Source organism: Sylvia atricapilla, chromosome 6 (genome assembly GCF_009819655.1).
Source record: "Sylvia atricapilla isolate bSylAtr1 chromosome 6, bSylAtr1.pri, whole genome shotgun sequence".
In the NCBI taxonomy this organism is placed as follows: Eukaryota; Metazoa; Chordata; class Aves; order Passeriformes; family Sylviidae; genus Sylvia; species Sylvia atricapilla.
The window spans coordinates 10,002,306-10,026,476 of record NC_089145.1 but is presented as its reverse complement, the minus strand read 5'-3'; the positions used below and the strand labels follow the sequence as shown (position 1 = coordinate 10,026,476).

General features: G+C 42.0%; 1 protein-coding gene across 1 annotated transcript; it reads right to left on the bottom strand.

The window, feature by feature from the left end:
• Positions 1–930: 930 nt before the first annotated feature.
• On the bottom strand, positions 931–24,170 carry KNL1 (kinetochore scaffold 1). Its single transcript, XM_066320686.1, is given in 28 exon segments — positions 931–2,074; positions 2,181–2,303; positions 3,400–3,518; positions 4,037–4,146; positions 4,277–4,345; positions 4,618–4,718; positions 5,201–5,302; positions 5,411–5,450; positions 5,821–5,889; positions 6,501–6,588; positions 7,381–7,497; positions 7,973–8,063; positions 8,291–8,406; positions 9,419–9,517; positions 9,646–9,713; positions 9,816–9,936; positions 10,308–14,537; positions 18,920–18,972; positions 19,303–19,340; positions 19,836–19,875; positions 20,220–20,275; positions 20,718–20,779; positions 20,975–21,034; positions 21,269–21,308; positions 22,196–22,250; positions 23,846–23,881; positions 23,884–23,973; positions 23,976–24,170. Coding segments are annotated over 28 exon segments (6,384 nt in total). The 5' UTR covers positions 24,061–24,170; the 3' UTR covers positions 931–1,968.
• Position 24,171: the final 1 nt, after the last annotated feature.

Here is a 24,171-nt window from a genome sequence, read left to right as displayed (position 1 = left end):
TTCCCTCTCATTCCTCTCTCTTTCTTCCTTTTTGTTTTCTCATTTTTCTCCCCCCGCTTCTTCTCTTTTCCCGCTTTTCTTTTCTCTCCCTCCCGCCCGCTTTTCCTTTTGCTTCTCTCCGTCATTTTCCCTTCTCTTTATTTTCTCTTTCTTTTCCCTCTTGAAGCACAACCCTGTGCCCCCGTAAATCCAGCAGCCCACGCAATTCCTGAGTAGTAACAATTCCTCAGCCAGAACCCAAGAACGAGCGGCTGGAGATCACAACACATCTGGAGCCGAGGTTGCCATTCCACACTGGAAGCTTCATCCCTTGACTTTGACGGAATCCCTTTGCCTTGAGGCCTTGCTGGGCACAGATTCGAGCTGCTGCTTCCTGGCACATGGAAGTGAAGTCTTCCACGATTTTTTAAAGCTGGATAACTGAATAATTTCTGCCCAAGCTCCTTTTCCTACTACAAACATGTGGCTTAACCTACTACTTTGATTCAATATTCAAAGCAATATAATGAACTCCACCAAAAATGCACTTGAGTCCTTACAGTTATTGATGCTTTTGTGTGTAAATCCACTGAAATAAAAAATAACAGCCAAAAAAAGAAAAGAAAAAAAAAAAAAAAAAAAAAGGTGGATAATGCTCCTGAGGAACTGCCACAGCACTCTCTGCTAGTTAGTGATGCATAGGAGAATGGCCTGGGGAAATTCAAAATTCCAGATATAATACTTAAGTTGAGAATGATCTGGCTGCTATCTTCCTTATTAAAATACAACAGATTCTTCTGAAAAGCCAGGATACAGAAAACTAGCACTAGAAAAGGCAAAGAAAAAAATTCATATTTTGGAAAGTCTTCCCAAGTATTTAACATAATTATTTCAATAATTTAGTATTGAATTTTCAATCACCAGTTTAAATAGAGCTGCCCATAATGCCCATTTGAAGCAGGAAGAGTGATAAATCCAATCTTTATTAAACTTCCACTTTTCAAATAGACGCAAACTTTGTAAAAAGACAAAATATATAAACACTAAAATACAGGAAAACATTTTTAAATTCAACATATTTTACAGGGTACGAAGATTTGCAGCTGCAGAACTGAGAGTTGAGCCAGGGTTGGTGCTTTGGCTCGGCGATCAGTTCCAACAACAAGACTCACATAATGCACAAAATTATACACAAAACCAAGCTACAGATACTCCCAAGTTTAAGGAATTCAGTCTCTTCACTAAAATTCCACGGCATTCCAAACTGGGAGAAGTGCCCCAGCATCCAGAGACAGTGCTGGACCAAGACAATGAATATCAGAACTAACTTCAGCCAGAGAATCACAGCGACGGCTTTGAGGATGTTGCATCCTGAAGTCTGTGGGCAAATATTTTAATTCCAAAAATATTTCTGACTTTGGTGACTGGAGTTAATTGCTACAGGTTAATTGGTTAATCAGTCAGATGCAGGGATATAGTGTCTGGCTTGGGAGGGTTGGCAGGCAATGGATAAACACTGGATGTGGTGGGATCTGTTAAATTGTATGTTGTAGTGAAATGACAGCAAAAGTAAATTCCAGTTGTAATAATTTAGAGAACACTCGTCATTGCTTTGTCCAAGAGCTCTGTAAATGACAAAATTAATGGGTAATGGCAGAAGAATATCCATGCTTGGAATGACTATCCAGCCATGACTGTCCCAGGAATGAACATCAGTGACTGACAGAAGATAAAAGGCACCTTGAATTTACAAGGGATCTAGGAATTTCCTTCTTCTCCTCTTTAAATATCCCTGCTTTTGTAAAACTTGTGGCCTACACCAAGTGCTCTACTTGGTCTAAGCCACAAGGATACTAAATGAGGAGGAATACAAGAGGTGAGTGGGTAACAGCACTCCCATTTCTGGGAGACACAGCTGGAATTCTCATAAGACTAAACTCTCAGACTGTCCATTTTGACTGTTTCAGTCCTGCCTGTGGATCCAGTGGATCATCTGGGATCCTGGAGCAGATTCTGATGGATGGAGATGACTATTCTCCGCAGATAGTGGTGACCAACTGGAACTTTGGAGAGAACAGCAGCGATTTCCTTCTCCCTGGGGAAGATAAAATTACCACACGTGTTGGAGAGGATCCTGAGTCCTCAATGCCCCCTCCCCACTCTGGAATGGAGTAAGGTGCAGCGGTGCTTTGTCAGCTCACCCGATATTCCCAATGTGGGTTTGGACCCTGAAGGGAAGTGCAGCAGATGGGTAATCATGGGACACAGCCAGAGTCAACTCAAACTTTGCAAAAGCCACCGAAGAGGAGAACAGAAGCTTCACCCTGAGGAAATAAACAGAAAGATCCATGCAAAACAGTCAAATGGGCTGCTTCCACCTTGGAATTAGTGCCAGGAGAAGAAATAAGTGATGTCACTGATGCAACAAACATAGTAACTTTTAAAGAGTTCCAGCACAGACCCACAGGAACTTCAGGAATAAGATAAAAAAGGCTCTTCACACTTTATCAACACTTCAGAATGCCCCGATTTTCCCCACAGAAAAGGTTAATGCACACATAATTCACAGAACCATCCAGAAATCATGGGAGAATAGATACTAAAAACACGTTTTCTAGTTAACATAAAAATTCCCAGGCAGTTACGGTTTTCTAATGCTTTAAGTGGGACTGATTTGCCTCCAGTTCCATGGGGTTTTTGCCACTCTTGCAAAGGGAGCTGTTAAATTTAAATAACCTCTGGAACAGCACCAAGGTGGGCAGAGCAAGTTAATAATTGGGCACTTCTTAATTAAAGATATGCATCAATAATGGAAGGATAAGGTGAAATTGTATTTGTGTTGTACCACTGGGACATGCCACAAAATTGGAAGTATCAAGGGAAAATGGAAAGTAAAGAAAGTAAACTTCAGTTTCAGTACATCTCTCCTTCCATGACTGATTCTGTCTGGCTGAGGCAAACATGAGATTAAAGGAGACAAAGCTCCAAGATACAGGTAAACTCTTGGCTCTGTTTCCTTTGCATTGCTACAATATGGTATAAATATTTAAGAAAGGCAAGTCAAGCAGGAAAACAGCAAGGAAGGAGAGGCTGTCTGATAGTTATAAAATCAATGAATCCATGAACAGCCTGATTTCCATGCACTGGGACACTACAGTGCAATTGTATGAAGATAAATTAAATTGTTCTTAAAAATAGCTGCACCAAACATCACTTTTAAGAAAACCAAATTGAAACTATTTCAGTGTTTTGCTTCTGATTATCTAGAAGCTCCCTCTTAAGGCTACTCTGAGCTCCATCTCATAGAATCACAGAACATCCTGAGTCAGAAGGGACCCACATAAAGATCACCAAAGTCCAGCTTCTGGCTCTGCACAGGACACCCCAACAATCCCACCACGATTATCTGAATTTACTCACTCTGTGTCTTTGATATCTGTCTCCAGGAGATGGAATTTTGCACCCCACCTCTGCAGAAATTCCAACTCCTCTCCCAAGATTTTGCAGCGATTAATCACCAAAGAGATGTCAAAGAGAGCCTGGGGGGGGCAATTAGAAAAGCAACATCAGCACTCAAGGGGTGACCATGTGATGCTTGAACACACAGCTCATTCTAGAAACTACAAAAAATCCACGTGGTTTAACTACTACCTCATTTTGGATGGAAAAATGAAATTGTACAAGTATAACAAATGTACATTTTTTGCTTTAAATTTGTCCATTCAGCTTTGCCAACAGCCATGCAGGACACAAAAGTTTGGCTTGGCAATTTAAACCTACACTCTTTGGGAGACAGAATAGCCTTCAGCTCAATTTATTTTTTTCAAGCAAAGAAAGAATTTTTTTAATAAGCTTCAGCTCTTAGGACTCCTGCCTTCAGAGACAGGTATTTCCCCTCACACCTCAGAACATTCCTGAAGCAGATTTTGGTTTGCATTCCTGAAGGTTTCATTAAGGTGCTTTGGTTCTCAGCTCAGCCCTATTTTCTCTGTTGCAGAAAATAATAACTAGATTTCTTTTTTTTCTCAGAGTCTTCTGAGTTTCCCTGGAATGTTACCTGGGGCAGGTAGTGAAGTGTGGGACACTTGTCCTGCCAGCTTCCCTGACTCTCAATAAACTGGAAGATGAGCCTTTGGACTAAACGTGAGGAGGGTGGAGCTTGTTCCTCTGCAACACAAAAGAAAACCAGAAATCTTTGAAAAGCCATTTCATAAAGCATTAGAAGATCAAGCACACATATAGGTTCCCAACAACAGATTAGCAGGGCTCCTTCTTTCACAGTATTCAATAATCTCACCATCCAGGAAAGATTCAAAGTCCAGGCTAGTGATGCTTCTGGAAGGACATGCAGTGAAAAACTCCCCATCTGAGAAAGAAAGTTAAAACCCCCTTAGTTATTTCCATGCTTAGTCCTGGAGTTACAGCTCTTCAACTTCAGAAACAGCCATGCATTACATACATTTCTGAATTTTCATATGAAAAACATATTCAAAGCCATTTCTCTCAGCTTACACACTGTAGTATATTTTCTATTTCCTACTTCCTTTCAGCAGATCTTTACAAATAGGGACGTTTTAGGTTTCTATTCTCTAATATTGCAAATTCATAAAATACAAACCTACTTATTTTGTGGCTCACCTATTGGGGGTCCAAACACAACTGTGAGCGTCACAGAATCATAGAGAAAATTGAAGACAGCTTGCTGCTCACTCCATTCCACCAACTCCCATTCAGTGAAGCTGAAAAGGGGGAAAAAACCACCATCACCCCAAGTTTCAACCAACCAAGCAACCAACCCAAACAACTTACTAAGGGACAAACATCAGAGTATTAAATGCACTTGCAGCTCTTACCACATCGTACAACAATGAAATTTTTCCAAAGCCAAGCAGAATCTTTAATTCCAACAGAACATAACGATCTGTTGGGAATGCAAGCATATTACTATAAATTTTATATAAGTGTCAATTTGGTGATTGAGGGAGAGTTGGATGTAGAAACCTTGAATACAGAGTACTGCAAAGCTGCTAATGGAGTAACTGCCTCACACATGGAAGTTCTGCAAGGCTTTATTGCCTTCCTTAGGCTGCAAGGAGATGGGCATTCCAAGATTTCTCACATCAAATAACAAGGAAAACCAAACCCAAACACATTCATGTGCAAATACAAAGCCCCAGAAACAGCTATTAAAAAAAAAAAACCCTGGAGGTGTTTTCCTTACTCGTATTTATTCAGGATTTCCAGGCAGGCCCTTTCAGTCTGCTTGAGCTTCTCCATCTCAACCAAATCAAGCTCATCCTCAGCATCCATCTCTGACAGTTCTCTGCAAGGATAAACCAGTCTCATGGGATGTGGTACAGTGGTTAAAAACAGACCAGCCCTCTAAAATCTGAGTGTGCACCTGATTCTTAAATCCTCTTTGACATCTTACCTCAGAAGTTCCTCTTCTTGCGCTGTGATGCTTTGCAATTCTGAAACAAACAGAAAAAATGAGAGAAAAGGGAAAAAATGAGTGAAAAGAGCAGCACAGGAAGCCCTAATTTGCTGTGCACTCACTGTTCTTACAGAGTTAAAGGTTATAATTACTGGACAATGAAGTGCTGAATATGACAACCAGCACACACTCTTCAGGTGGCAAGTTCCAAATTCCCCTTTTCCAGGGGAAAAAAACCCTGTCCTTTTCATCCTTTAACACCTATGTAATTAACTGGGTGCAATGCAGGAAAGACAGCAGCAGAGTCTGCATCCCTCTAGAGTTAATGCATCAGGGTGGGGGTTGAGCATCACCCTCTCCAGGTTCTAAACCACCAGACAAGAAGTGCACTCAGCTGGTTCCATTACCTTTCTGTATGTTCCGCCCTCCTGCTGTTCCAGCACTACAGCCAGCTTCCTCTTCATCCCAAAATGAATCTGTGGGAAGGAAGTGTCAGGCCTGTGCAGAGCTCCCAGGTGCAATACTTAGAGTTATGTCTATTTGTTTGTGGGCTCTAGAAATTTCAACACTTCAAAGTTAACAAAAAAAACCAAAACCAAAAAAACAAAAACAAAACCAAAAACAAAAAACCAAACAAAAAAACCAAACCAAAACAAAAAAAAACCAACAAAACCCCCCCCAAAAAAAACCACAAAAAACCACACACACACACACAAAAAAACCAAACCAAAAACAAACAAACAAAATAAAACAACAACAACAACAAACCACACAAAAAAATCCAAAAACACGCCAAAAAAACCACCACCCAAAACATGGGAAAGTATCTACCAAAAACCTCCAAAAGTGATAATAACAAGCAAAACTCGTTTTATTGCACCGTTTTAGAGCTGCTACTGTGCAATTTGATTTCTACTCAAGGCACTGGAGAAAAAGAATTGAAACTAGAGAGCATCTTTACACAGTAATGCCAAGTTCCGACTGTAGCTTTTATCAAACAACCACAAACACAGAATCCTGACCTTTTGAACAGCAGCTCTGCAGAAAAAGAGAAAGCAGCATATTGGCCACCTCTTTGGAAACACACCTGATTCCAGAGCAAGCACAGAGCTCTCTGCCTCCTTCATGCAGTCATCCACCTTTTCTATTCTTGATTGGAGCTTTCTGTATTGCTCCTATGATGGGAAAATTGTACTTGAGTCAGTGATATTATTTTCAAAGCTCAGTTTTCTTCTGGGATCACCATGGGGCCTTTTGCTTGCTAATTAAAGGAGCTAGTGAAATCTGTCATTAGAGGAAAGAGGCAATTGACAAACCATGGGGGAGTAGCCAATTAATAAGAAATTACTAATTGCTAACTCAATCTAGAGCTTTAATATATACACATCTTTGATCCCTGTCACAATGCATCTCTTGTGCACTTCCTTGTTACTTTTCAGAAAACTCCTGAATGGTTTGAGTTGGAAAGGATTTTAAAGATCATCCAGTTCCAATCCCATGCCAAAGGCAGGGACACCTTCCACTGGCCCAGGCTGCTCCAAGTCCCATCCAGCCTGGCCTTGGACACTTGCAGGGATCTAGGGGCAGCCACAGCTTCTCTGGGCAAGCCTGTGCCAGGGCCTCAGCACCCTCACAGGGAAGAAATTCTTCCTAAATACTTGCTACTACTACTTACCTACTTACTAACACTGTTATTGCTACAGTATAAAGAGCTCATTTTTGGTGGTGTTTGCTTTAATACTCCTATTTTCACTCTGTTAATCACCAAAATTCTAAGGTTCCTACAGTGTAACTGCAAGAAAGTCGCTGTCCCAGTGTTATATTTGCATATAAAAAAAAGGGAAACATATTTATAAGAAACTTCCATGAGAGTACATACTTAAATTAATTAAGCCCCTACACATCTAAAGACAAGAAATGTGGTAGAAGTGAATTTTTAATGGGCCTGCAGCCCTGTGGCTCCTCACCTCAGCACTCTGCAGCAGTTTCCTGTACAATGTCTCCTTCTCGTTGTGAGACAAGATTTTAGCCTCCTTGGTGAAACAGGATTTCATCTTGTTCAGTTCTGCTCCAAACTTACTCAGCTGTGAAGAATGGGAAATACAGAAGAAAAAGTGAATGGAAATATAATCCTTCCTTACTCTAGCTCAGCATCCAACCTCAGTTGATATCCTACACCAAACTAACAATGAATTATGAAAAATACTGTGTCTCTAATCAATTTAGACTCTTGATTTTCAAGGAATGGATCTTTATTCTTGGCATTAGAACCACCTCTTGATCGACTTTCTCAATTCTTGTGGGATACTTCTATAAATTTTCCGGGTTTTCTGTGCAGTAACAGTGGGTCATTTATTTCTCCTTTATTATATTTCAAATGACACATTTCCTTGCATTCTCCTGACAAGCTGAAAGTTCTCAGTAGTTTTCCATTCAGAAAGTTTTAGCCTTGTTTCACCTGCCGTTATTTTGTGACCATTCTGGTTCTTGTTTGATGTGAATAAATAAATTAACCTCGCTTCTTCATTACATACAAACATTCTCTCCATGCAGCATTACCTCTTCATCGGAGCAGGTTCTCATTACTTCCCACAAACTCCTGATCACATTCACCAGGGGCTGATCCAGGACAGTCACATGTGGCTTTAACCTGAAACATGGGGAAAAAAAAGTTGAAAGTCTTGTTTCAATTGCATTGACCACATAAAGCAGCACGTTGATATTTACACAGTTCATTTCTAAATCTGTAATAAGCCATTATCTCTATTTTTACTTTTTCCTGTAGGCAATGTACTAACTTTCTTCAGGCCATTTCCATGAACCCAGAGCTGAAAAAATGGAATTCCTGGTAAACTGTGTGACTGGAAAACCACTCACTCTGCTATTTTCCGAGACAGATCCTGGCAATCCTCCTCGTAAATCCTCAGCTTGGGCCGGTGAACGTACTGGCTGTAGATGAGATCTTCTGCAGTGGGAGGTGCACTGACTGCACACTGAGGAAAAACACAGGGAAAAGTAGGAAGAAAAAGAAAAAAAAATCCGTATTTTTCAGAAATAGTAACTTCCATAGCTATAGTTATCGTTTAAATTCTGCTTTCACATCTTGTGTTTCCTCACACCACCAGAGCACAGGCTTCCTTTTGGGGCATGTGCCTCATCATTAGAGCTCAAAAAAAGGAAATTTAGTAGTACTGAAAGAGGTCTCTCTTTTAGATGAAGACTTGAAAACATGTATATGTTATGCAGATAACAAGAGTGCTCCCCAGTAAAACAATGCTGCATTCCAAGTTATGCTTAATTCAGAATCAAAACTCCCAAACCTTAGGGAAGCCTTACGGAGCTTTATTCCTCAAATAAATATGAGAGGGGTATTTCAGCAAGCTGCCTGTGTAGTAAAGCTCATAAATAACTGACATTAATTACTCCCACTCCTTCAAATAAAGTTTTCAGGGGCTTTTGTGCGGGTGTCTGTTTTTTATCAGTCACTAGTCTACAGTAGCAGCATTATTAAGCCTGATGAATATTTAGAGACAACTCAGTATGAATAAATTTGTAAAGTGAACTGTAGCTAAGCTGGGAGAGCATTTTAAATAAAAATAGAAGGGATTTAGAAGTCAGACTTCTGTACTGTATTTCTTCCCCTTTCTTCAGGTGTGGAAATAAAAGTAGCAATATCATGGTGAAGCATTTCTAAAGGAGAGAGTAGAACAGGCAGGAAAACTTCAGAGTAGCTGCAGGTAGTAGTGGTTGATGGACACAGTGAGAAGATAAAAGTGAAAAGATCAGTCTGAGCTTCTAATTCTTTCAAATTTATTGTCCTTAAAACAATTTTTAAAAGCAAGAATTAGCATATTTATCTAAGAACAGTAATCCTGAATATATGGTACTTGATGAGGACATGGAAATCTGTTCTGTTTTTCATTTAAAGATACTTGAGTTGCTAAAAATTAAACCCCAAACCAACAAAGGAGTACTATTTATGGTCAGTTATATTGTTCCACTCACACTGGCTGGAAGCTGGCTGTGTCTGGGCTTCTGAATCACAACATGGACTTGAAGAAGGGTAAAGAACTCCCCAACTGTGATAGCACCATTCTGGAATTTCTGTACATTTGAGGAAAAACATAAAGGTAAGTCTGTTTTTTCAGGACAGAATGCTCACTGGTGTATAAACACAGAAGGTTTTTTTCCTGTCAGGACAGGAAATTGCTGTCTTCCAGCCCTGTCCATACCTCCCATAAATTTTCTTCACAAATGCTGTCCGTGAGAAGCTGGGACTCCACCTGAGTGCTGCGCTGCACTGGGGAAACAAAACAGAAAGGGGGAAGTGTTGGTGGGGTTAATAACATTCCTACAGGACAAGACACAAGGTTTGGGACTCTCATCACAAAAGGTCTCTTACTTGTGGACTCTATGTCAGCCTTCACAGAATCCAGGGAGCTGCTGCTGCTGGCATGAGGACACTCAGGGCTTTTAGCTGAGAGATTTGGAAGTTCTCCAGCTTCATCAACTTCTGCTTGGTCCTGAGGCAATACATCAAAAGTCAACTACTATTAACAAATTTTAAAAAATAAATTAATACAGTTATACAAAACAAACTGACTGGATCAGTGGTCTAATGTAGCTGTTCTTTAAAAGGATTAAAGGAATACTCTGGTTTAAAATTGACAAATCCCTCATTCTGCCTGTTTTGCCTGGCACAGGACTGTTGCATGCATCCACTTGATTTTTCCAACTTGGCAAAACAATGAAAACCACAGGGAAAGACACAGGAACAGGACAGCAAACTGGTGATCATGAAAAACAAGAAAACCTACTAACAGACCCACTTACACCCCCAAAACTTAACCCCTGGTGGTGTTCCTGTATTCTTACAGTGAGGGACCAAGCTCACCTCCAAGCCTTGAGAGGCCCCAGCATCCACATGCTGATCGCTCTTGGCCTTCTTTGGGCTTTGAAGATCCTCTTCAGTTTGTCCTAAAGCTCTTTTCATGTTGCAAGTTTTTGTCTCTTCAAAATGACCCTTTTCAGAGTGGGGGATTTGGTTTTTATCAGTCCAAGCATTTTCCATGAGTTCAGAACTGACAGATTCATTGGAATCCATTTCCTCCAGGCACACAGGGAGAAATTCTTCTGCTATGAACTGAAAAGGACTGAAGTTCTGCCTGCTGGACTTCTTACCTGGGGTTTCACTGGCACTGGTGTTCACTGGAACTGGGGCTTCTACTCTATCTGATTTTTTACTTATGTCTTGTGCACTGGAAACATTATTTCTCTTGCTTGGTAATTTAGGCTGGAATATACCCAGAGGGATATTTATTCCTGGATATTTATCCTTAGGCGCCATTCCTATGGCATCAGCTCCAGATTCCAGACCTGTGTTCTCCTGCTTTTTGGTATCAAAGAAGTTATTTGCTTCAGTGACAGTGTTTTTTTCCAACCTCAGGGTATCCTCTGGCTGAGCTGAAGAACTGGACAACTGGTCAGAAGAAGCAGTTTTGGAAAGAGAAACAGATTTCCTTGTCAAATCCATCAGTTTTGAACAAACACCTAAAACACCTGAAGCTGCTGGTAGAAGAGTGGGATGTGCCTGATCCCCTGAACTGTCACTGACCAAAGGTTGACTAGTTTGTTCAGAGTTTATTTGAAAGTCTTTTGGAGGTGCCTCCTCTTCAACTGACAGCTCCTCATTTTTCTTGGATTCCTTGTTAGCAGCTGGAATGAGGTTTGCTCCAGCCAAGCCCAAATCTGAATCTCCACACCGAGATGAATCCTCTTCCACTAGCTGTTTCCTCTGAGTACTAGGAGCATCTGGATGACCCTTCCCAGGATCTGATCCCTGCATGGGAAAGGCAACACAGGATCCCAAACTGCCACTTTCTTCCCTGTGATCCACAGCACCCTTACTTGGGAACTCAAAAGATACTCCCTTTGGTTGCAGTTTTTCTGGTGGCGTGAGATCCTGCTCCCTGCTTACAGGGACAGAATTATCTGTGGGAAGGCCATGATCCTGTGGTGTCTGCACATCCATAGTACTTTGTTGAAGGGAGACAGAATAAATGGAATGTGGTGTTGTGCCACTGGGGCCCTGGGTAGCTCCTTTCTCACTAGGAAATTCTGAGTCTGACGAAGCAAAAGAGGGAATGCTGGGCTTATCCTTAGGTTTCATGGCATATTCTGAGGAATCCATTCCACCACTGCAGGGCACCAACCCACCATGCATGTGCTGTGGTGGCTGCTGGGCCTCAAACCCACAGACATTCTTACTAACAGCAACAGTGTGGGATGCAGTGATGTCCATGTCCTGCTGGTCGTGGGCAAACACGATGGTTTTGTCAGCAGGAACGGCTGGGAAGGGCTGTCTGTGCTGTGCTGTGTGAGTTGTGGTCATCTCCATATCCTTAGCCAGAGCAAAACTGATGGTTCTGCCACCTGCAGCCTCCTGCCCACCCAGCTCTGCTGGTGTTGTTGTAGTGGCTCCTTTTCCTAAGGACATTGTTTCATTTCCACTTCGACCAAAGCATCCTGGTGCCGCTTTGTTTTCTGGCAAAACAACAGTGATGCTGTAATCTGGAACCATCATCATACACTTGCCAGTCATGTCCATGTTTTCACCGTGGGGAAACACAACAGACTTTTCTCCAAAGAAAGACAACTGGGAACTTCCCTTGGGTGCCTCAGGTGTCCTGACCCACTCTGGCTCTTCTGCACCCCTCTGGAGCAGCCCATGAGCTGAAGGAAGAGTTTTTAAATCCTCTCTCGAAGAACCTATTTTACCTATGGAAAAATGTCTGTCAGAGTCCCCTTGGCTTGGCAATATTTTGTTTGCTGTCCTCATAGGCTGGGGCTTCTCTTGCCTCTCTGAGTTTTGGCCCTCTGCATTTATTCCTATTACTGTCCCAACCTCTTCATTTCCTCTCACTCCAGAGGGAGCAGGATTGTTATTGAAAGTAAATGAACCACTTGGAGCCAAAGCAGTAACAATTTGCTTACTGGTGTCCATTTTCAAGTCCCCACATTCCATTGCTGCAGTTTGACTCACAGTATCCACACCACGACGACTAGAAAATGGGAAGGGCTGGTTCTGCAGCTGTTTGGATAGTGTGGTGTTTTGATTATAATTGTTGGATTCTTGTTCAGTATTCATAGGAGCAATCTCAAAGGCAGCAGGATGAGCTTTGGTTATGTCCATGCTTTGATCACCCAAAAACACACCTGTTGTGTCATTTGTGCAGAAATCTGAGAGGCTCGGAAGGTTTTTTTCCAGAGGCTGCGATACAACTCCTTGGCTTTGCAAAGGCAGGGATGCACTGGTGTTGGTGACAACATTCTCAGGGTCACCTCTGTTTTGCTCTTGTAACAAACACATGCTCTTGGCACTCAGACCACTTGCCTGGAAGTTGGTTTTTCCAGGCTTCTTATCACCCATTATCATCCAAGTATCTTGAGCATTCCTTTCCATTGCCTGGCTCTTTTTAATATTCCCATCAATACTCCTCACTTCAACATTTTCCTTGTCCATATCTACAGAATATGCAGATATGTCACCCTCAGTGACATTTTTGTTCTGGTTCTTTCTTGGAATGATTTTACAGGGCATTTGTTTTGGTTCTGCTGTTATCCCACTGCCTTGACCATCAAAGAAAACAGTGTGACATCTTGTTATCTCCATTTCTTCCTGCTCAGTTACATTGGAAGATATGGATCTGTTTCCCAGGAAATGAGGTTTGCAGGTGACAGAGGCAAACGCTGCAGTGGGATGTTCATTATCAACATTCTCTCCACCATCCTTAATATAGGTTTTAGCCAAGTCCATGTCTTCTCCTGCAAATATTACTGTCTTCTCACCTGAAAAAACGAGCTGGGGGTTTGCAGAAGGATCAAACCTGCTCTTCAGAACACTGCCAGCCATCAAATGCATATATGAGCCAAACCCAGTGCTGGCTGCAGCAGGACCGTGAGCTTGAGACACGTTTTCCATGTGTCCACCTGAGGCTGAAGGCAGTTCCATTGCACTGATTTTACAGGGCCCAGCAGCAGGATTATCTCCAGGTGGACCACATGCCAGGGATCTGCTCCCTGTGAGCAGAGGGTTGGTACTCATTGGCTTTTCACAGGTTTTATGACATGAACTGTTCTCTTCTGCGGTGCTGGCATTATAAATGATGTCTGTGTAATTCCCAGTCATTTCCATGTCATCACACTTGGAAAACACAACAGTTCTGTCCCCTCGGAAGATGGTCTCAGACGAAACAGATCCCTGGATGGCAGACAATGTCCTGGTCTCCTGCTTCCCAGCTTGCAGCACTGGAGGGTCTCCTCTGCCTTCAGCATTTGCTGTTTTTCCATCTGCACAAAGCTGAGGGTCCTGCTGAACATTTAGGTCGTGGTTAGATGATGTCCTGAACACAGAATTATCTAACTCTGTGGGTGAGAAATCCTTTTGGAAGTTGAGACTTTGGTTCTCAGCAGTGGAGAGGGCAAAGGACACTTTTGCAGTGTGACTGGTGGTCACGTCCATGCCCTCGTCTGCGAACGCCTTGGTAACATCTGCACACTCCCACTGCTCTGGTGGAACCTCACTGACGCCAGGGAATGGAATTTTAACATCAGCTGCCTCACATTTTGTCATCTCCATCCCACCTTCTCGGCCTCGAAACACTTTTGTCACATTGCAGGTGTCCAGTGGCTCCTGGGAATAGCCAAATTCCCCGGACAGTCGTGTCACATCTCCCAAGCCTTGGGAAGAGACACAGCCAACATTGTCCTTGTCAGGTCTCTCAGCAGGACTGTTTGACTTCAGTCTCAGCAGAAATTCATTGAAATCTATTTTTTTCACAGTAGTGGCTTCTTCTTTCTGTTCCAAAGACGGGCCTGGATGGTTTGTGGGGTCAGAGAGCAAACTCAATTCCTTGTTGCTTTCTGCCTTCCCCTGGCTGGAGTTTAACTTAGCCAGGAAGGAGGTGAAGTTTATTTTCTCGGTTGTGTCAGGCTGGTGGGCTCTGAGGTCCCGTGAGATCACAGCTGTGTGACTGGCTGTCATCTCCATCTCGTTCTCCTCCGAGAAGAGGAAGGTTGTGTCCTGCCTATCTGTCCTTGGAGCAGCGTGGTCCACGTCGTGCCACTGAAGAACAGCAACAAAAAATGGAGAATTCAGTGACTGATGCTAAAAACAAGTGATCAGTGGTTTATTCTGTTTAAAACAGAAGTCAGCTAATGTTGAGTAAAGTCAAGTTCTAGGTTTTGGCTCTGTAAGTCCTTTTTTTAAAAAAAGCCTTGTTAATTTCAGGCCTCCCTGATAAGCAGTAACATATTTGAGGAGAGAACAATGACTAAATTATGCAAATATTTAATATTTAAATGGCTATTAATGAAACAACGTGTCTCATCTTACACTTCATATCTAGCCACATCTTAGAAAGCACAGACCAATTACCAAGGCTTATTGATCAGTATTTTCTATTTCTCTACAACGTGATTTCTACCTTTTATTTCCACCAGTTTAATTGTCCACCTGCTACAAAGCAGCAGCACCAAGCTGGATGCTTCAAAAGACTTTTTCACCACTGATAAGGGAGATTTTAGTCTCTTTAACAAAAAGCACTTAAAAGCTGTGAGGGAAAATTCTAATGAGATATATTATATTTTATCAAGTATAATGAATATATTTGTTACCAGATGATAAATTGCTTACACCTGGTGAGTTATCACATTGCTTGTTCTCCAAAAACTACTGGCCTATGGAACTGCTCAATGCCCATTGTGTAAGAAGGAGAACTGGAAAACTTATAAAAGTTTGTAATCAGTGGTGGCTCCTTTACACACTGGAAGATCAAGAGAAGTGGCCTAAGGACAGAACCTTGCAGTATAATATAGATTGCAATTAATGTTGTTTTCTAGAATGGAAAATAAGGGGGATGAAATTCTTTGTACACCTGAAAAGGAAAAAACAGGCAAAGGGTTGAAAGAGGTGTTGTTCTGTGTGCAGCATGGCACAGAGGTGCTTAAAGTGCAGGTGGGAAGAAGAGGAGGATGATTTAGAGCTGATGGTTGCTCAGGGGCAAAGAACAAAGCGAGTGAATCATGGAGCACCAGGGAATATGGTTAGACACATAAATGAGTGGCTGGAAAAGTGGGATGGAACAGAAAGAACATTTGAGGGGACAGGAGGATTTTGGTCCAATTGCAGGATGCACTAGAAACAGCAAGGAGATGCCAGGGAAGTTCTGATGGCTCCTCTCCAGCAGGTGGTTGGGAATTATGGTCCAGTAAACTTGTTTTAATAGTGGATTTAATGTCATGGAGAAAAGTGGGAGGAGTTTAAAGGGAAAACCCCAACAGAGCTGCTCGAGTGTTTGAAACCATAATTAGGACTCAGGACCCTCCCTCACTCAGAAATAATTGGTTAATTATTATAATAATTGGTGACTAAAGCATACTTTAGTAACTTGTATTAATTAGTGGCTGAAGTATATCTGGCAATTTGTATTGTGATAATTAGTGTCTGAAATGCATTTGGCACTTTGTGTTGTGATAGTTGATAGCTGAAATGTACTTGGCAATTTGTAAAGAAAGGAGATATAGGAAAACTGAGTGTTCCCAAGCCAGACAAATCAAACAAAGAACCTAAATCAGGTTCATCAAGCCCAAGACCTTAAGTGAAAATGAAACCCTCCCCTAAAGGAACCAGGGCAATCATTCTCAGATGATCCTGGTTACATTATTGCTGGGAATGAAAAGGTAAAATTTTTAATTGATACAGAAACAACTTATTCAGTACTGAATATGTGCAGATGAAAACTTAGCTCAGAACCTGTAAGTGTTGTGGGTGCAAAGGGAGGAAAGAGAGCAGGCCTTTTTCACAACAATTACTATTTAAATTAATAAAACACTGGGGGAAACACCAATTTGTATAATCTTGAATGCTCAATCCCCTTGTTGGGGAGAGATTCATTGGGAAAATTGGATGTTCAAGTAATGATGGGGGAATAGGATGGGGAAATACAAACTGAAACACCAGAATCAAAAGCCACATGGCAAAGATTTTTATGTTACAGAAAACTTATTAAAAAATTTAGAATATTGAAAGAATATGACTCAGAATGTAACACATCAATATTATCAGTTATAGGTTTGTACAAGATTTAAGGGCCATTAATGAAAAGTTCCTGATATTCACACAGTGGTAACTAATCTGTACACACTCTTGACAGCACATAAAATTGGGAAGTATTCTGCCAGCAATTAAGACTGAAAGTAAGTGACTCAATGCTACTGAAACTGTTACATTTCCTAAAACCATCTGGATACAGGGTATCAAAGAAAATGGCACAAATAAGCAAAGAAGCAGTAATACATTTTTAGTTTTGAGATCTTGCAGGAAGAAAAAAAAAACCTTGGGAAGCAGCTGCAAAGAAGCCATTTGCCAGACTCCAGAGCCAAGGACTAAAAACCTTCTTAGGTGGCTGATGGTGTCAATTATGGATTGCAATTATGGGGTACTGGCAAAACCCTTGCATGATCCTCCACCAAAAATACTTGATTTGGACTTCTGAGAGTCAAGAGTGCCTGAAAAGCCCTGAAGGAACTTCAGTGCCAAGCCCTGCACTGGGAGCCTCACACCTGAACCAAACCATTTGAGTTACCTGTGCAAGAAAGGCTGCACCTGGCTCTGGGGGTGCTGGCTGGTTTGGGATCATGGAAGTAGCCTGCCCAAACAATTGGACAACGCAAGGGAAGGTGACCTGGATACCTGAGAGTGGTGGCAGCTACAGAGAAGCACAAAAGCTGATATGTGCCCCACATGGGCACAGCTGGTTTGGAACAAAAAGGAGGACATTGGATACTGGCAGCAGGACGTCCTTGTAAAGCCCATCAGTTTGGAGACTCCCCAGTTAACACAGGGAATTGATTAGCTGACAAAACAGCAAGAGAAGTTACTGAAAAAGGTGTCCTTGCACTAATACCCAGCAAAAAGTTGATTGTCTGGGAACAAGAAACCAAATCAGGACAGGCAGTCAGCCCCACCACTGGAAGCTACTTAAAATCCCAGCAAGTGATTAGTAAACTCACGTAGGTGAGTAATTGTACCTCCAAATTAATGTCTAAAATAACAGAACTAAAACCATCAAGAAACACTTCAGGAAATAGAAAATATAGTAAATAATTTATAAATGAATACGGTAAGCAGAAAGATGGCAGAAATTAAGATCAGTTACTGAAAAATAAGTGATTTGTTTTGCAAAATAATCTCAAGGAAGGAAGGGCACCTCCAAGGCCAGTAAAACAGAGGAATTCACCAGGTAATTACTGGCAAATTGAATTTGCAGAACTGCCCAGGCAGCATGAGGGGCAGGTACATTTTAGTATTTTGGTACTTTCTCTAGATGGCCTCTAAAGTTTTCTCTAGAAACTTTCCCATGCTGCACCAACAAGGCAAGGGAAGCCTCAAAATTTTACTGAAATTAATACAATAGTATTAAAATTAACCCTTAAAAGTTTTATAAGGTACATCGTGACCAACAAATCATTTGGACCAGAGAAGTGGAAGGGACCATATCAAATCCCCCTGGTGACCTACACTGCACTCAGAGTGGAAGGAACTGAACCCTGAGTTCATCACATAAGGGTAAAACAAGCAACCACACATTAAACACAGCACAGACAAGACTGACTCACACTGTGGAGGTTTTATGTTTATAGGCAAATCCTGTTGTTTTAGGATAGAATATGATTTGTTAAGGGAATATTATTTATTAGATCTAGATTAAGATTATAAATAATTACATATTTATAATAAAAAGAATAGAAACTATATTCTTAATTTCTGAAAAGGAAATTGTAGCCTTAAAGTTAGTGCACGATTTTCGCAAATTACAGAACTTAACTTCTATAATGTGGGATCTTACAAAACAGATTAGCTTTGGATCTATTACTGTTGCACAAACATGGAATATGTGTTTATTTGAATCTAAAAATTAAAACTTGTTGTGTGCACATTTCAAATGTGACTGTGAAATCACATGATCACATAAGATATGAACTCATTGCTGCACCTAGCAGAGAATTAAGGGCAGAATTAGAAAGTAACTAGTTAAAATATTTAAAGAATTTGTATTTTCTCTGACTGGTTACTTGGCCTTACTTTTGCAAAATATTATTCTGATCATATGAATAGTTGTGATTATTATAATTGCCTTATAAACTTATATTCCTAAAGAAAGTAAGTAAGGCTCGTGAAGGCTTGCAAAGAGGACAAGAATGGAGGAACTAGTTCACCACTGAGAAATTACAAAGGAATTTCAGAAGCAAGGGTTATTTATGCTGCAGTCTAATGCCTATCAGATTAGGACACACCTCAAAATACAGAATATTCAGTTTCAAGAGATTTTTACGTGAATACAAAAGCTTTTTTTTTTGGCAGTTAACATTTTTACTACACAAATTCCTGTGAAGTATTTTGGACACTGGCATTTTCAGCACGAAAAAATTAAAGCCTTCACATACCTCAGTGTCCTGCCCCAAGGCCTGGATGGGAGCATGAAGCAAAGTGTTCATCCCTGTGGAAAGAAAGGGAATACTCCAGTTTTTGTGCTGTTTGCTTATTATTTTATCCACTGAGCTGAAGCTCAATGAGCTGAGTAAATAAATAAAATTAAACCTAAATATATTCTGAAAAATATTTTCATTTTTCCCTTCAGCACCTCGAAGGGATACCCAGACTTCCATAACAGGATCCCTGCAAACAACTTCAAGGGACAAAGCCCATCCAGAAAGAGCTCTCCCAAGGCAGGGAGATTGCTCTAGGCACATTAAAATTTCTCAGACATAACCAATAGGTTTAAATAAACCGAGTCATTTAGTTATTAATTCTGTTTTTTCAAACTCACCAGTGATCTCACATGGAACAGCCCCAGGGTCTTCATTCCTACAAAAGGTGGGTTTGAGAAACAGTGGGTTAAAAGTTTCAAAGAGAAGCCTTGAATAAACTAAAGAGGCACAGAACTGTGTTGCACAGAATTCCATGGCACAGCTCATGTGGGTCTGGGCAGCAGATACCAGCCACTGCTTATTTGTCTTCAACATATTCTAATTTGAGTCACAATCTTATTTTTCCCATGAGATTATCTATTATGCCACAAACCACTGGTCAACATACAGTGGGCATTTTAATTTTTAAATGAAAAGAGAAGATTAATTCTTTATTTTTCATAGAATCTGTGGTTCTCTAAAATTCCCCTTCTCACATACAAAGCGTCTTATCTGTTACTTTACCACCAAGTCATTTTAATTTTACAGATCCTAGCATTTTGTTTTATCTACAAGAACTTCGAGGCCTGACTAATCCTTTTTCTTTTTCTGAGGAAAAAGTTTGGTAATAAACATTGAACAATAACAAATATCCATCAGACATGATACTTACTGATTACTCAGGGTATCTTCCTTCTCATCTGCTGAACACCCTAAAAATAAGAAAATTACACCATTACAACGTGAGAAGCATGATCACATTTGTACTTGATTATCTTAAAGGTTAAACGTTTTGCCCAACCCACATGATTCTGACTCAATAAAACACTGAGATAAGAGTGAAGTGCACAGAAAACAATGTTCTGAAGTTCTCACTCTTTGTATCTTCTTGTGGCAAAAACTCTGTGACTAAGGAGTTTTCAGCCAGCCCAGGATAAAGAGCTGACCCCGTTGTTCCTTTCCCAAACAGAAAAGTTCTGATTTATAAATCCAAGCTAAAACCTTGTTGCTAATAATAGTCTGGGAAACCTGTCATGAAAAGAAAAAGGAGCTTTACCTGTATTTTCTGTCTCTGTTGTGCTGTTCTTAAGATCTCGCTGGAAGACTCTGCAGCTAAGAACAAAACCACGAGTTTTTTAAAAACACAAAACCATCTCTAAAAGCAAATTTAAAAAAAAAATCAGCACTAATTAAAATTTTTTCTTCGTGTTCTGCAACAAGATATGAAAAGCCAGAAGTGTACTGAACCCAGCTGTATTTTTCAGGGAGAAGATGCCATCATGACATTTAAGATACATGAATGGATACTGAATGGAAAACAAAAATTCCTAACTATATTGACTTCACTGAACTGGGGTTTTTTTTAGCTGGGAAGGGAAAATTAGTAATGGCTCTCAGGGTTCAAAACGCAACTCGATTGGTGGAACTTAATAATCTTCCTGCTGCTTGCAGTCATTTGTGATTGCTCAGTGAGGACACTTTGAGGGGGAAGGGTTATTCCCTGCCCTTTATGGCTGAGGAAGGGATGTAGCTGTGCTCCCTCCATCTCCCTCACTTGATGGTGTTGGCGAAGCTGACCCTGCGCGAGCTCCTCCTGCGTCTCTCCACGTGGATGTCCTGCCAATAAAAAACACAGCAGGTTGCTACCCATGGCAGGCACAGCTCTCCAGGAAACACAAAACCAAACAGAAGGGATGCATTAACATTACTATCAAAAATGGTGCATTAAATCCCACCCACGTTATCCCAGTGACAAGGTTTAACCAGCAAAACGCTGAGGAGGATTGGTAGGGAGCAGCTTGACAGACCTACCTGGGTCATTTCATTCCCATTTCCCAGATCATCCAGAGGATTTCGTGGAGCCTTTAAAATCTGAAAGAAAATACAATAGCTGAGAGCCCAGCTGCAGCTCCAGGAGCTGGTTTCCTGGCTGCAGAGAGTTTTTCTAAGAGCCAGCAGTGCCCCAGTCAGTCCTCTCAGTTTAACAGGCTCTTTTGGAATGCTTTTCTTCAGCTCCTAAGAGCAAGCAAGTTTTCCTTTCAGCTTCCCTTGGCTCCTTTCCTCCCTCACAGAGTTTTATTTAGAGGAATGCTGAAAGTTACTCACAGAGGACAGTCGCTTCCTTCTGATGTGCTCCGTGTTATCACTGCAGGGGAAAAAGGGAAACAGGGAATGATGCCTGGAGTTTTTAGCTTTTATGTATTCTTCATGTATTTGTAGTTCTGCAGACTGTTAAATGCCTCAGTGTAACTTCCAGTACTTTCCCACATGGAACAGGCACTGTTATTGACACATTCCTAAATTTTTTTTTTTTTAGTCTTGCCTGTATGTTCTCCAAGGACATTTTATTTTGCACCACGTAATCACAGGCATAATAAAGACAGGGTAGAAAGGCAGAACCCACGGGGGAGATTACCTAACCAACTGCTCCTCCAATTGGACAATATGGGCCAGATATTGCCTGATCTTATTAATTGTAAGGATCTAATTCTGAGCACTGTTTTTTGCCATATTATGCGCCTGAAGGCTTCCAAGTAAAGGCAACCTTTTATATCATCATTAAAATGATATGTTAAGTTTGTGTTCATATTATATGATATTTGTGTTTCATAGGATATGAAAAGTTTGTGTTCTATTTCCAGGCAGCAGTATGAAAGCACAAAATTGCACCAAGGTACGTTTCCTGATTGGTTCTGCCACGGTTTTGAGGTTAATAAATTGATTTCTCTGCTATTTTTACAAGTGTGAAATTAAATAAAAAACGTGCTTGAAACAGATTGATCATTTCAGCACTGGTTCCCAGAATAAGCTTTGGAAAACCCAGCAGATTGTGCCCCCAATCCCATTGTCAGTTCATCTCCTGACAATCCATCACTATGAAATGCTCTCGCCAATCACCAAAGAAACTCCCTGGTCTTCTTCACAATGGAATACAATTTTCATTCAAGGGATGTTGAAGTGCATTACGAAAAATTTTGCCTCTAAAGGGCAATATTTATACCACAGTAAAATTCTTAGAAGGTTTCAACTCACTTTTCCATGTTAGGGTCTGTGTAAATCTTGTCCATTGCTGAAGGATGTGCTTTTCCTATAAAATACAGCACCAAAATTCAAAACCATTAATGAGCCTCAGTAGGAAAACTGCATAAACCCACAAGTGGCATTTAGCTTTTCATGCTGTGTTTTTTCCTCTCCAACCTTCTCCAGTCACAGAAATGCTCTGAAGTTCAACAAGGCCTCTCAAGTCAAGATTCTGTTATATTCACATTAGACCTATATTTCCTATCGCACATCATACTAGAAAACAGCTGTGCTAACAATTTAAGTATTACTGGTTAACCGACCTTCTATTTAAAGTTAAGATTCTGGTAAATGCTGGGTGATAAAGGAGATCAAGCCTTATCCAAGACAATGTTTGCTCTGACACATATAACACGTTTTTCCTCTCGCTCTAAACTGAATTTCTGGTATTTCAGCTTGTGCCTATTGCTTTCTGCTCCTTCTCTAGATAAAACCAGAAGAGCATGGCTCAATTTTCTTGAAACCCTCCTGAAAGGAATAAGAGGAATGTGTTTTTACAAACTATGAGTCTGCCTAAGCTAGAGACTAGGTGAGATAGGCGAATTAAACAGCAGGAGAATGTTGCTTATAGACACAAACTGTTGCTTACTCAACGCCCAGCTAAATTCCTAGTTTTGGAGAAAAAGAACAAATATACAAAGAAAAAGAGGGGACGGGGGGTGCACATTAGAAGAGGGTCTGTATTAGGCAGCTCAAGAAGTCTGTATCTCTCAAGTACCGCGGCCAATGGGGAAAGGAAAATCAGGATAAAAAGGAGGCTGCATCCCCCAGCAATCTGAGAGACCCCATGGAAAATGCCCCACGGCCTCTCCCTTTATTCATTAATAAAGCTACGGGACTCCTCTGTCTACTTTTTGGACATAAACCATCATGAATTAATTTTCCCAATACAATTGCTTCCCAATACCCCATCAAGACCCACTTTCGGTCAGACCGAACACACAAAGAAGGGAGGGGACAGGGAAGATCGCTGTGGGAGATAAGGCTGGAGCTATAAAAGCCTCTGCTATTGGGCATATTGATCTGAGACCACCTTCCTGAAGTGTTCTTCTCTAATCCTGCTTGAAAGTGCTCTATAATCCTTGAGGGACGAGCGGCGAGCTGAGTGCGGATAAAGACCACCATTTTTTATTCTCCCGTTTGACTCTACGGGAATCACTCCGTAACACTTCAGTCCATCCCCGCGCCCACCCTCGGCCTTTTCCCCGGCAGGATGAGCCGATACAGTCCCTTTTCCCGTCTCTTTTTGTCCCCGCGCCCTCGCTTTAGCGCCCACACAGCCCAGGCGCCGATCACTTATCGACCACAAACCCCGCATTAATCACCTCTATCATTAATTACACCCCCATTGACACCTTCCCCAGACATTAATTACCTCGGACCGATCCGCACCGCCCTTATCGGGGGGTTCCCCACACGCTCCGCGCCCACCGCAGGCGGCAGCGCCTCAGCCCTCCTTCCATCCAGCCGATCCCGAGGGGCCGCTCCCGGGGCAGCGCCGACCTTCTCCCGCGCTCCTTCCCCGCAGCACCCGCCCCTCCGCTCCCGCGCCGCCCCGCAGCCGCCTCCTCCTCCTCCGAGTGGCCCCTCGGCCGCTCTTACCTCCCGGTCGGGGCCCCCCGCTCCCGAATCCCGGGTTCCGGGTCCCGCTTCCCGCTCCCCGGTCGCCGCCGCCCTGTTCAAATCCAACCGCCCGCCCCGCGCCCGTGACGACACATTGGCGCCGTACAGGATGGCTGCTCTCGGCTCCGTACAATATGGCGCCCCCGTGTGCCGTACAACATGGCGGCCTTCGCGGATCGCCCCGCTGCTGCCATTTCGGTGTCTCCCGCCGCCCGCTCCCCCGCAGCCGCCGTGATGGGGATGGCGCGGCACTGCACGGGCTCCGCGGGGTGCTCGGTCGCGGCGCGGTGGCTTCGCTCCGCACA